Source organism: Nestor notabilis, unplaced genomic scaffold, assembly GCF_000696875.1.
Source record: "Nestor notabilis isolate BGI_N333 unplaced genomic scaffold, ASM69687v1 scaffold13924, whole genome shotgun sequence".
NCBI lineage: Eukaryota > Metazoa > Chordata > Aves > Psittaciformes > Psittacidae > Nestor > Nestor notabilis.
In genome coordinates this window covers 31,948-43,465 of record NW_009925595.1, presented here as the reverse complement: position 1 = coordinate 43,465, position 11,518 = coordinate 31,948, and the positions used below count along the sequence as shown (strand labels likewise).

The 11,518-nt window shown below is 37.5% G+C and overlaps 1 protein-coding gene across 1 annotated transcript in view; it reads right to left on the bottom strand.

Annotated features, from left to right (window-relative positions):
* Positions 1–11,518, bottom strand: part of ABCA13 (ATP-binding cassette, sub-family A (ABC1), member 13) — a gene marked incomplete at its 3' end in the record, with an annotated part of 141,259 nt that overhangs the window by 117,477 nt on the left and 12,264 nt on the right. Inside the window, exons 4-11 of the mRNA XM_010013136.1 lie at positions 11,053–11,204; positions 10,690–10,763; positions 8,444–8,607; positions 6,224–6,339; positions 5,382–5,509; positions 3,462–3,626; positions 1,742–1,944; positions 985–1,112 (exon numbers count right to left, since the gene is read on the bottom strand). Of these exons, the coding sequence (XP_010011438.1) occupies positions 985–1,112; positions 1,742–1,944; positions 3,462–3,626; positions 5,382–5,509; positions 6,224–6,339; positions 8,444–8,607; positions 10,690–10,763; positions 11,053–11,204 (1,130 nt within the window). The remainder of the gene's footprint in view (positions 1–984; positions 1,113–1,741; positions 1,945–3,461; positions 3,627–5,381; positions 5,510–6,223; positions 6,340–8,443; positions 8,608–10,689; positions 10,764–11,052; positions 11,205–11,518) is intronic.

The following is an 11,518-nucleotide window of genomic DNA, read 5'->3' as shown; positions in this document are numbered from 1 at the left end:
CTTTCCCTGGTTCCAGTAATGAGTCCAATACCCTAGGCAGTAATGCCCTTCAGTCTGTAAGGTGGCCATTTTGCTTCAGCTGCAATGGCCAGCCAGAAAAGCCAAGCTACATCCAAATCTAAAACCAAGACTTCCTGTCCACACCTATATGACTGGCTGGATAGTCAACACTCAAAAAGTTGTGATCAATGGCTTAATGACCAAGTGTCACCAGTGAGGAGTGACATTCCTTAAGGGTTAGTATTAGGACCAGCATTGTTTAACATCTTTGTGGGAGATGTGGACAGTGGGATCAAGTACACCCTCAGCAAAGTTTGCTGATGACACCAAGCTGTGTGGTGCAGTCGACATACTGGAGGGAAGGGATGACATCCAGAGGGACCTTGACAGACTTGAGAGGTAGGCCAATGCCAACATCAGGAAGTTCAACAAGGCCAAGTGTGAGGTCCTGCAGCTGCGTCAGGGTAATCTCGAGCACAAACACAGGCTGGGCAGAGACTGGATTCAGGGCAACCCTGAGGAGGAGGACTTGGGGGTGTTGGTTGATGAGAAGCTTAACATGAGCCAGCTTCAGTGTGCGCTTGCAGCCCAGAAAGCCAACTGTATCCTGGGCTGCATCAAAAGAAGAGTGACCAGCAGGTCGAGGGAGGCGATTCTTCCCCTTTACACCACTCTGGTGAAACCCCAACCTGGAGTACTGTGTCCAGCTCTGGGGCCCCCAGTATAAGGCCAGGTTGGAGGTGTCCCTGCCCATGGCAGGGGGGTTGGTACTAGATGACCTTAAGGTCCTTTCCAACCCTAACTATTCTATGATTCTATTAAGGGAAATGAAATTTTAGAAATTCAAAACCTGCTGTAAATATTTGTGTGACATGTATTACAGAGCCCAAATGCCTTCCTAGAGGCAGAATGTCATAAATTTCCCATGTTATTCTGTGGAAGTCATTTGAGTGATAGAAACGAGGAACCACCATGCAGCTTTACCTTCAGTGAAGTATAAATACTGTGCTATTACATTCCTTATGGCTCCATCTACCAGAAGCAATCTCTTCGAAACAGACCATTGAGGTACATCCTGAAGTACAGACTGCATTCTCTCCAGATGCAGGATTCTGCAACCAAAAGAAGTGAAGCAAAGTAGCATTGTGTACTACAAACAAAAAGGTAAAGTTGCTAAAAGACTATGGGATTTTTTTTTTGTTGTGCACTCACTATATCATCTACTTTGTAGTTTCTCACAACAGCAGCTGTATAGCAGTTTTCTTGTATAAAAAAAGAACCAAATTCCAAAATGTACTACTAAATTACTGAACAATTTGACTGCAGTCTCTCTTTTAACAGTGGATAGTGGATTGTTTCTTTCAGATTAATCCTCAGATATCAATTTGTATAGCATAGATCATCTCTCCTCCAATGAAGAAGAGGTTTTGATATGAATAAGTAGAGTTATTACAAATATATAGCCATACAAATGCCAAATTAAGGCTAACATTATCACTCCCAGAAGGGATATAAATCATCCAATGTGCAGTTTGAAAGAGAGAAGTATCAGTTCGTGTGGTCTACCACAGTCTTCTCATGAGCTTCTGACAAACGTTAACTCCATGTCTACAACTTAGGTCCTGTGTAGAATCTTTCAAATCATTTATAAATCGGAAATCAGTGAAGTGTAATGTGAAAATAAATATTCAGTTGATCTGAATTTCATAAGACAAGTTGTAGAAAGATAAGTATAACTTACAGATCAGGAGATGCAGCATATCCTTCTGAAAAGTATGGATCTGATTTCTCATTCCATTGCTGGATCAGGGTACTTATCTCTGCAAAAAGTTTCCTGACTTTCCTGTCATCTAGAAACTGAGACATTAAATCATCTATCAGCCTTTCAAGTTCCAAAAAGAGTGTCTGAGAGAGCCTGTTGCTGTTGAACCATTGCTCAAATACCTAGAAAAATGAATGCAAAATAGAATGCACCTTGTTAGAAAAACAAAGCTTTATTATTTAGAAAATACACAGAATCTGCGTGTCTAAAAAAAAAAAAGCCAAACACACACACAATTAATAACGATAGTAAAATTTCTCCCTAGCAACACGTCCAGACTCTGAAATTACTGGCCTCACAAAGGTTGATTTTTTAATACAGTTTCAACTGACCTGCAAGTTGGCTATATAACATGCTGCATCATATAGAGAACTAACAACCTATGTTGTGCTGTCCCTGCCCAAAGACCCAGGAATGGTAAAAAAAAATGGCCTGAGGCCAAAAGCAGACCTCCAGTCAAAAGCTTGCTTTCCCTTACAGGGCTTCTGCCTACACTAACGAGACAATGGAAGGCAGCAGCTTCAACATTTTTCGTGTCCCATTACATAAAGAGATGGAAAATGAGCCTGCATGCTCCCATTGTGTAGCCTGGAATAAATAAGGCATATCAAGGCCTGGCCAAACCTGCTGACTACTCTCCTTTTTCCACCATTAATTTATTTAATGCCAAGTGGTTATAACAGAATTTTACTCTAAGAGATGTTCTGTTCACCAGGGAATTCCCAGTGGCCAGCAGCTTACAGTACTTCAGGTTGCCATAATAAGGATGTCAGCTTTCACGAAGAGTTTTAAAATCATAGCTGAAATTATTACCAGATTTTCCTACAGCTACAGTAGAAATTAGTGCATTAGATTTGGCAATCAAATTACTATTTTGAGTCATACATCAGTGAAACCTTCAGCAAGAGAGAAATCAAAGGCTCCATTTTTAAGGAAACACACAGTAAGCTCTACATGCTTTCTCCAGATATTGCAAACATCTCCACAGCAGCTTGCTACACAACTTCTATTATTTTATTAAACAACATCTCATATTTCAGTGAAAAAACAAACACCAGCACTCAGGCAGCTGGGTGTTTTCCTTCAAAAACATCAGAATGGTTTATCTTTGTCTCCATGAACTACACATACGTCATCATAGAGACTGCATGCCAAGTTGCTCTGCCAGAGCAGAATTTTAAGATGTTATACATGAGATTTACTCTCATCCCCTGCAACGTGTTTCAGCTACTATTGTCAGATATAGTGGAGGGAAAGTAAAAATAAATTAATTTTAGACCATATCAATGGAGGCCAATAGTTTGCTTTCAGTTTTGCCCTTAATTCAGGCCCAGGTGGGACAGTAAATGGGTCTTCCTTCTGACAGGCGTCTGCATCAAAGTATATTATTACACTATATTCCCTATTAGATTTCAAATCTGTATTTGAGTTAATGACAAAATCTGATTAAGTGGACACATGGTGATAGATTAGACTTCCACTGTAACGATTCTTTCTGTGGATTATTTTGTTTTATTAGCAAGATGAAAACTTCATGAAAGTAACATTTAATAGATAACTCAGATCTTTATACTGAGTTACTGTTGACAACCTACAAGCAAAAATTAGGAATTTAATCTATTAACTTATTAAAGTGTACCTGTGCATAGAGTCTGAGCTTGCTGACAGCATGAACAAGATATATTTTGGCCTCATGCCATGCAGAAATACAGTCATCTTCATTATTCTCTTTGTTTGCTTCATCTTCAGGCTCTCTGGACAGAGCAGAGCACACAAACTGCTCCAGTGTCTCTCCTGTGGGAATCTGGCAGGGATAGAAGAAATTGATGAGTATCTCAAGACAGTTGCTGAGTGTTATCTCTGCTATCAACTTACTTATCTGGTGAAAAAAAGAATATAGCTTCCTTCAGTGAGATCAAAGCCCACTTAATCCAGCCTCATATTCTGGGGCACATATTTCAAAGTATTCCACATGCAGAACACTGTACAAAACACCAGTGGCCCGTTAGGGTACTCACAGGCATGGCAGAACAATGAAACTAGTACATGCAAGGAATTTTCACCATGTGGCTACACCAGTGTTACTATTTCTACAGTCATTTGCAGGCTGATGCTGAAAAAACTTGTCAATGATACAGCACCCCTATACTAGAATAACTGTGTCAAAGCAACTTCACAAGTATAAAAATTACTGATGTAGAAGGCACTCAGCACAGTGATACATTTCAACCAATGACTGCATGCAACAGACTAGTTTTAAATTGAGGATGACAGGTGTCAGCAGTGTGGCCAAGAGGCCAGAATTTTTTCCTCACAGCCTGACTTCTAAATTTTGTGTTGCAAGAGTTATTATTCCCAATCATATAAATTAAGTCATATCAGTTAAAGTATACAAAAAAAATTTAGCTCATTTTAACTCTTCCTGTTAATGACTTTTGAAGACACACTACATCCTAACTCCTTTTAACTGTGACTAGAAAATTCATTAAAAATTTTGACCCCAAACTACCTGGCGCATTAGATACAGAATTAAAGTGCTCAGAAGAGACATTGTTCAGGTTTCCACACTTCCCTTCATACTTTCTCAGGGTCTCCAATGCCCTAACACAAGCACACAATATCAAGATATTAGCTTAAATAGCTAGCGAGTGTGTTGCCTTGGATTATACAGTTAACCATATCTAACCAGGCTGCAGTCAAATTCCGTTCAATTGATCAAGCTGGACATCACTGATATTTTATTAAAAGGTCATTCAAAAGTAAAGGATTTTTTAATAATTTATCCCTCTGTGTAAATCAACTATTTTTATAGTGAGCTCTTCTGGAGCACAACTTCAGACTGTACCTGGCAAAGAACAAACAGATTTCAGATAAACACCAACATGTTCAATTCAAAAGCTGTGGACTTCAGTTGAAATTCTAAACACGTTTCAAGTTTTTTGCAGTCAAACCATCACAACAGGTCACTTTGATCTAGAAGATAGGTTAGAAAGCCTCCTCTGAGAAAAGAGATTTCCTTCAAAATTTGGCACATCACTGGCATATTTGAATAGTCCCACTGAGAAACTCATCAGTCAAGTATATTGGTATCAAGACTTCACAACTGGGAAGGAAGGACTCCTGATGTGCCTTAATTTACACATAGAAGTCACAGACATTCTTTGTCCAACAAACCAGATGAAAAATGCTACCTGTCAAATTAATCCAGGCAGCTTCAAGTCTAGGAATTAGTTTAAAAGCACAGAGGAGCAAACCCCAGCATTCTCTACAGGATTAGATAATAAACTCAGGACTTCTTTGCCATACTCAGTAGTGACTTCATAGAAGCATAAATTCATTAATGTACGTAACTACACCTATCAGTATCTTGATGTTCAGAAATTTCAGCTGAAGCAAAATACATTTCTATTTTGGTGGGAGTGAACCCAGGGTATTTAGCAGTGCTGTTGCTGCCTCATGAATCGAAGATATGACTATAGCTTCTGCAAGGCATGAAAAAAATCACTTCAAATAAAACAAAGATGAAAGAGAATGACACAGAAATTTCCAAGGGATTTACCTTTCTTAATTGTGCTATATAACTTAGCAATTTCTCAATGTGAAGATCATCAAACTTGGATTCAAATTCTGTTCTTACTGCATGCGGATTCCATAAAACATTCCAGAGAGAAAGATTATACTGAAAACCTGAAAGAAAGAAAACTTTCTGTTTACATCATTCCTGCTTTTTGTTCATGTTGTTTCTTTATAATTCATACTTGATGACATCCAAGTACCATGTTCTTCCTGAAGGAAAAAAGAAAAAATTAAATAAATAAAGTGTGGTGTGTACCTGAACACTAGTTTCACTAGGATAAAATCCACGAGTGCATTAGTATTATAGCAAGGCCTTTTAATCTGACAGTTGATATGATAATGGTGAGATGCCCTTGTAGAGTGATTGCAAGCAGACCGAGCAGGGTGTCATTCTAAACTGTGCATCTAATTCTGCTCATAGTCACGAAGATGTGTGTGCATGGGCTGGATATGGATCATTGCTGAAAGTGCGCACCAGAAGAACATCAGAAGACCCAAGGAATTCAGGTTCACCCTCTTTGCAAGGGCTCCAACGTAATTACCTTGCATTAAATGGAAGAAATTGTCTTTTGTAGTGATTTAATCTCTTTCCAAAATTCACCACTGAAATATCATTCTGAATTGAGTATACAAGACAAACGTGTTTTATTTAGCAAATAGTTGCCAGAGTTTGATGCACTTCAGCTATTAGCATTTAAAAGACAGATAAAGAAATGGGTTAGCACTACAGCAATATAGTTCAATTGTTAGACCTTGTACTTCAGGAACTTAACAGAAGCTTGGACAGTTACTTCTAACAAGAAGTATATGAAGCAAATTTCTTACCTGCAAAGCTCCTATCCTGTACCGTTGCAGCAGTTAAATTCAGTGCTGTTTTCACCACTTCATAGAAACTTTCGCCCAATGGCATCATAGCTAAATCCGTCCATGATGCTAAGATACTGGAAGATAAAACAAAACTCAAGTTCTTTATACACCCAAATAACCTGAAAGGGCTTGGAGGAAAAAGATGATGTTCAAGCAATTGAATATTAAAATACTTTTTTTTATTGTTGAAAAACTGCTGTTTTTGTCAAATTAGACTTTTCCTGAAAAAAAAAAAAATACCTATAAATTGAGATTTTACAGTTAGAGTTTCACTCAATTTTCATTAAGGAAATGTCTCCTAAGGGGACCAATGTCCTCTTAAAAAAAAAAATAAAAATAAAAAGGGAAAGAAAAAGAGTTAAAAGTGAGAGCAAAAATGAGAGCAAAACCACAGTCATTATCCCCACAACAAGACAGGATGAACACAGAACACATATTTTATTTCCACAGAATCTGCAAAGAAAAAAAGAAACTTGTATTGATAAAAATATATCTATTGAATTTCTTGGAAGTCTCAGTCACATTAGCTGTGAAACAAGCTTCTTTGTTAGTGTAGCTGTAATTTACTACTAAAGGTTTATGTCAAATTTATCAGTGATTTTCTATAGAGTATTCCTTTGTTACTATGCAAATAATCCAGTTTTGTTAGAGTGGATCAGCAGTTTCCAATATATGTGAGAAGAAGAGAAAAGCACTATTTAACTTTGCCAAGTGGGTGTGAAAAATCTCTATTAAGTACCTCTGGAAGACACAACAAACATGGTACAGTCCAGGAAGTGGGAGAAGTTGTAAATTTAGGAACCTTTCTGCTGACTAAAATCTGCCCAGGATAGGACCTCAATGTATGTTAGTATTATGAAGCTAGTCAAGAGTAAGCATTGGGTTTTGTGGCTGTTTTTCCAAATTGCATTATTGAAGGACACCAAGCCCAAGTCTCCTCTTGCTAATCACTTGGGGGTTTGACTCAAGCTGTCAGCCAAGCACCTAGATAGCTGCTCATTCACTCCCTTCTACCGCAGGACAGGACAAAAGAAAAGAAGTAAAAAGCAGGTGAGAAAACTCATGCATCAAAAGAAAGACAGTTTAATGGGTGCAGCAAAGGTCATACATGCAAGCAAAGCAAAACAAGGACTTCATTTACTACTTCCCATCAACAGGCAGATGCAGAGCCACTTCCTGGAAAGCAGGGTCTCAGCATGCATAACAGTTCCATGAGAAAACAACCATTAACCATCAGCATTCTCCACTTTTGTCCCCTTCTCACTCCACACATGCCTATAGGCTCAGAGTAGAGAAATCACTGCTGAGATTATATTAACAGATTAATAACTTGACCCAGCGCAGTAGCCAGTGGTTACTGCTATCTTTGCTTATTGCTGCTGAAGAATACAGCAATAGTCATAAACTTATGATCAAGTTCTTTTACCTCAGGAACACTCAGAACCTTTCAGAAAAGACTTATGCTTTTGGGACAGTAACAATTTACCTATCAACCTACTACAACTAACTACCTACTCTAGCAAATACATTTCTGACTTTTTCCTAAAAATTTCCATATTTTTCCTGAAAATTTCCATAGATACTTGTCAGTCTGTGCTTTTGAGACCATGCCTTCCTCTGGATCCAACTGTCCTGTGCCTGAGGCAGAAAACCTTCACATTCAGATTCGTCTCTGTAGGTTTTTTCTTACTGCTTCATTTCTTGCAAGAGAACAGCCAAAGCTATCTGGGTAGCTAGAGGCTTGAGAAAAAAAAATGGAGACATTTTTCTGATATTGACTAAGTGGTACATACATATTAAGTTAATAAGAACCCAAAACATCATTTTATTATATTCTTTTGTAAATATTCTGTCTTTCAAAGACTCCCAAAGCACATTAAAATATTTAAAGCCATATTATATGATGGGCTAATTTTAGGCATTGCTAACACGAAGACACTTCTTGAAGACTCCTAGGGAATCTCTGCGGAGTTTGAGAGACAAAACAATACGGTTATAAAGGAATCAGAATGTGTGAAAACTCTTACCACACTTCCATAAAAGCAGAATCTGGTAAACAGAAGCAAATTTCATCCTCTTCACACTGATAATGATGCTTATTTTATTAAATAATCAGTAAGAAGAACAAGAATTGTATGAAAAATATTAAAGTACTTTCAAGAATGAAAAAGAACTTACTTTTGAATAGCTTTTAGAAACTCTGTTACAGCAGCTAACTCATCTTCTGTATAAAAGCTGTTCAATTCAAGGTGAGGGAGTGAATGCAGAAGATTCCATAAATATGGTTGCTTGTACAGGTTTTCTGCTCTAGAAATCATTTCCTCTGCTTCATTCAAATCCATCTATATGTGAAGAAAACACATTTACATGCAACTCTTCCATTAATAGAAAAGAAAAAAAACCCAAGTGCCTGCTACTCCCCATACCCCTGCCCTTTCCCTTTTGAATTTTAAACCATTTCAAAATATTATTTTTTCAAGTGGAAGTGTACCTCTACCCTTGGTAATTTACCACATCATTTTGGTGGTACTTTGAGCTTACAGCAGTTTTGTTTCAGATGTCTTTTTCTGATCTGATGCAAAATGGATCTGGAAGAAAAGCTGAGCAACCTCTTCGTGCTCTGAAGAGTAACTCTTTCTCAAACAGAAGGATCATCTTTGAGATCTCAAGCACAAAGGAGCTCTTTGGCCCTGCAATGAATTTCTAAGTCTAAAGACCAGGGAACTGCCAGGGACATGCTATGCCTCAAAGATCCTTGCAGGGGGTGTCAAATAATAATTGATAAGAATGACTCTTTAAAGATGAATGGACTGGGGTAAAATCATCTCTTTTATAGGACAACACTATCAGATGCCTATGCGAAACACAGCATCTATCACACTCGGGTTTTATTCAGTCTTTGTTTCCCTAAATTAATGTTTCACTAGGGCACTTTTGGATAATGATAACATGAGCAGGGTTAATACAAAAAGAGGCTTATGTATACAAGCCCTGTTACTAATAAACTATGTTCATCTAAATATTTTCCTAATGTTAATACATTATTTCTATTCTATGTTCCATTCCTGAAATTAAATTTATATTGATATGGCTCCTTTCAATCAAGTATCTCATGCACAATTTGAACATGTTAGTACAAAAGTGCCATCTAATTTCAAGTTGTAGATTGGAAATCTAGGTTTCATGAAGTAGCAGTGAGAATCAAAGATGCAGAAAATTAATTTTAAAATATTTTTAAACTGAAACCCGTGATCCGTGAAAGGTACAAAAATTACAGTACTGGAGATCTACTACTGTGCCCATTCAGCCACCTTCTTTTGTTGAGAATGCAAGAGTGAAAGACTAATGCATTAGGGAAATTGTGAAATGCATTTCACCAACTGCCAACGAGATGCTGGGGATAATTATGCCGCATCTTGCATTCTGTATTCCTTCACCCCCCAATGAGTCTGCTTTCCATATTTACTGGATCAGAGATCTGAATTCGACTAACCTCATCCAAGCAAGAGCCTCATCTTTTCAGTCTCACTGCAGTCCTTTTTTAAGTGCTGGGTTGTTGAGGGAGGAGGATTAATAATAAGTAGACACTAGGATAAGAGTTCCTGGCAAGACATTCTATAATATTTTATACAGCTACACGGGGTCTGGCAGATGCACTTTTAAATTGCTCCTAATGAATGACTAGCCTTCAAACAGCTGAGGATTTTAGCTACTAACAACCTAGACTGGTTTAAATCAGTAATCTAGAAACCACTGAACCTCTATCAGATTTACAAGCCATCATTTTTTCTTTCAACAGTATACCAATTTTCTTTTTAAGATAGTTTACTAAAACTTGTCAGGATACAAATTTCTAACCATTATAATAAAGATGCCTCAAAAATCCAGAAATGTAATTTAGAAACAGATTGTAAAAATACTTACATTGAGAAAGGTGGTGATGTTATGGAGCCCTGTAAAATCAAATATTTTCCTTTACAGAGAAGCCTTATTAACTTCAGGACAATCAGTTTTATAAGCAATAGAAAGTAGTGCATCAAGGGCATTTCTACAGGAGTAGAGGCATGCGAAACAATAATACCCTACAAAGATAGTGATCCACTTTATTTTCTCTGCTTTCCAATACTACTATCAGGAAAAAAAAAAAAAGGCAAAAAAAAAAAAACCCCAAACCCAAATTTAAAAGAAATTGCTTACCATTCACTTTTCAGTAAAGCAAAATCAACACTACATGAACATACTAGCTCCTAGACAGCCAGGCATGAAAATTACTTTTGCCTAAATCTTTCTGCTTGAAAATTCATCCAGAATGGTATAGTAGTAGGTCTTAAATGCCCACCATCAGACCTTGGTGTTTCCAGTCTCACTCTTTTAGTATGAGACTAAATTGTTTGCCTAGTAGTGAGCTACTGAGGTTTTCTCACCTCTATACTCTCCAGTGCAACAGAAAAACCTGGGGAGAAAGACTTAAATCCTGAGAAGTTATTTCTGAATGCACCTTAAACCAAGTAACTATATACTCAGATTATTAATCCTTACCTCGGAACCTTTCCCTTCACCGTACTTTGTTAACTATCAAGCAGTAAAACCAGCGTATCGTTTTAGAAAATGAGCTTTTTTTTTCTGATGATTTTATGATGGCCACAGTAATAGTAACCATAAAAGTGGCTTCCAGATGAGCTAAAATTTTAGGGTTTCCATTTTATTTTTAATATAAGAATATTCCTTTATTTTATGGTTATCATTACCTGATAGACAAAGCAATTATTAGAAAGATCACAGTTTACCTGAGAACTTTGAGTTTTCTTCCCATAGCTTTTCTAAAGCCATGGCTTTCTCTGTGGTCTCAATAAATCCCTCTGCAAGCTCCTCTATCTCTTTCATGAAGTCTAGATCAGGTCCTGTGAACCTCTCTGGACCAGTCTGGATGCCTGCAGTACTTTTTACAAAAGGAAACAAAGCAGGGTAGGTAATTACAAACTGGAATTAAAGAGCTGAAAATGTGTATAAGCTCACAATAGTATTCTGATTTATATTTTTTTTATGTTATTATGGATTTACGCAACCTTTATTTAGTTTATTAGAGTGCAAGTTGCAGCACCGAGCCTCAAAACCTCAGGAAAGAGAGCAATGACAAGTTGCTGAGCTGGAGCTGCTCAACCACACCAGTAACCAAATTCTGGCAGCAGTCAAGGACAGACACATCCAGCAGTCTTCCATGTCTCTAAACACATTCAGCTTTTCTCCATGGGT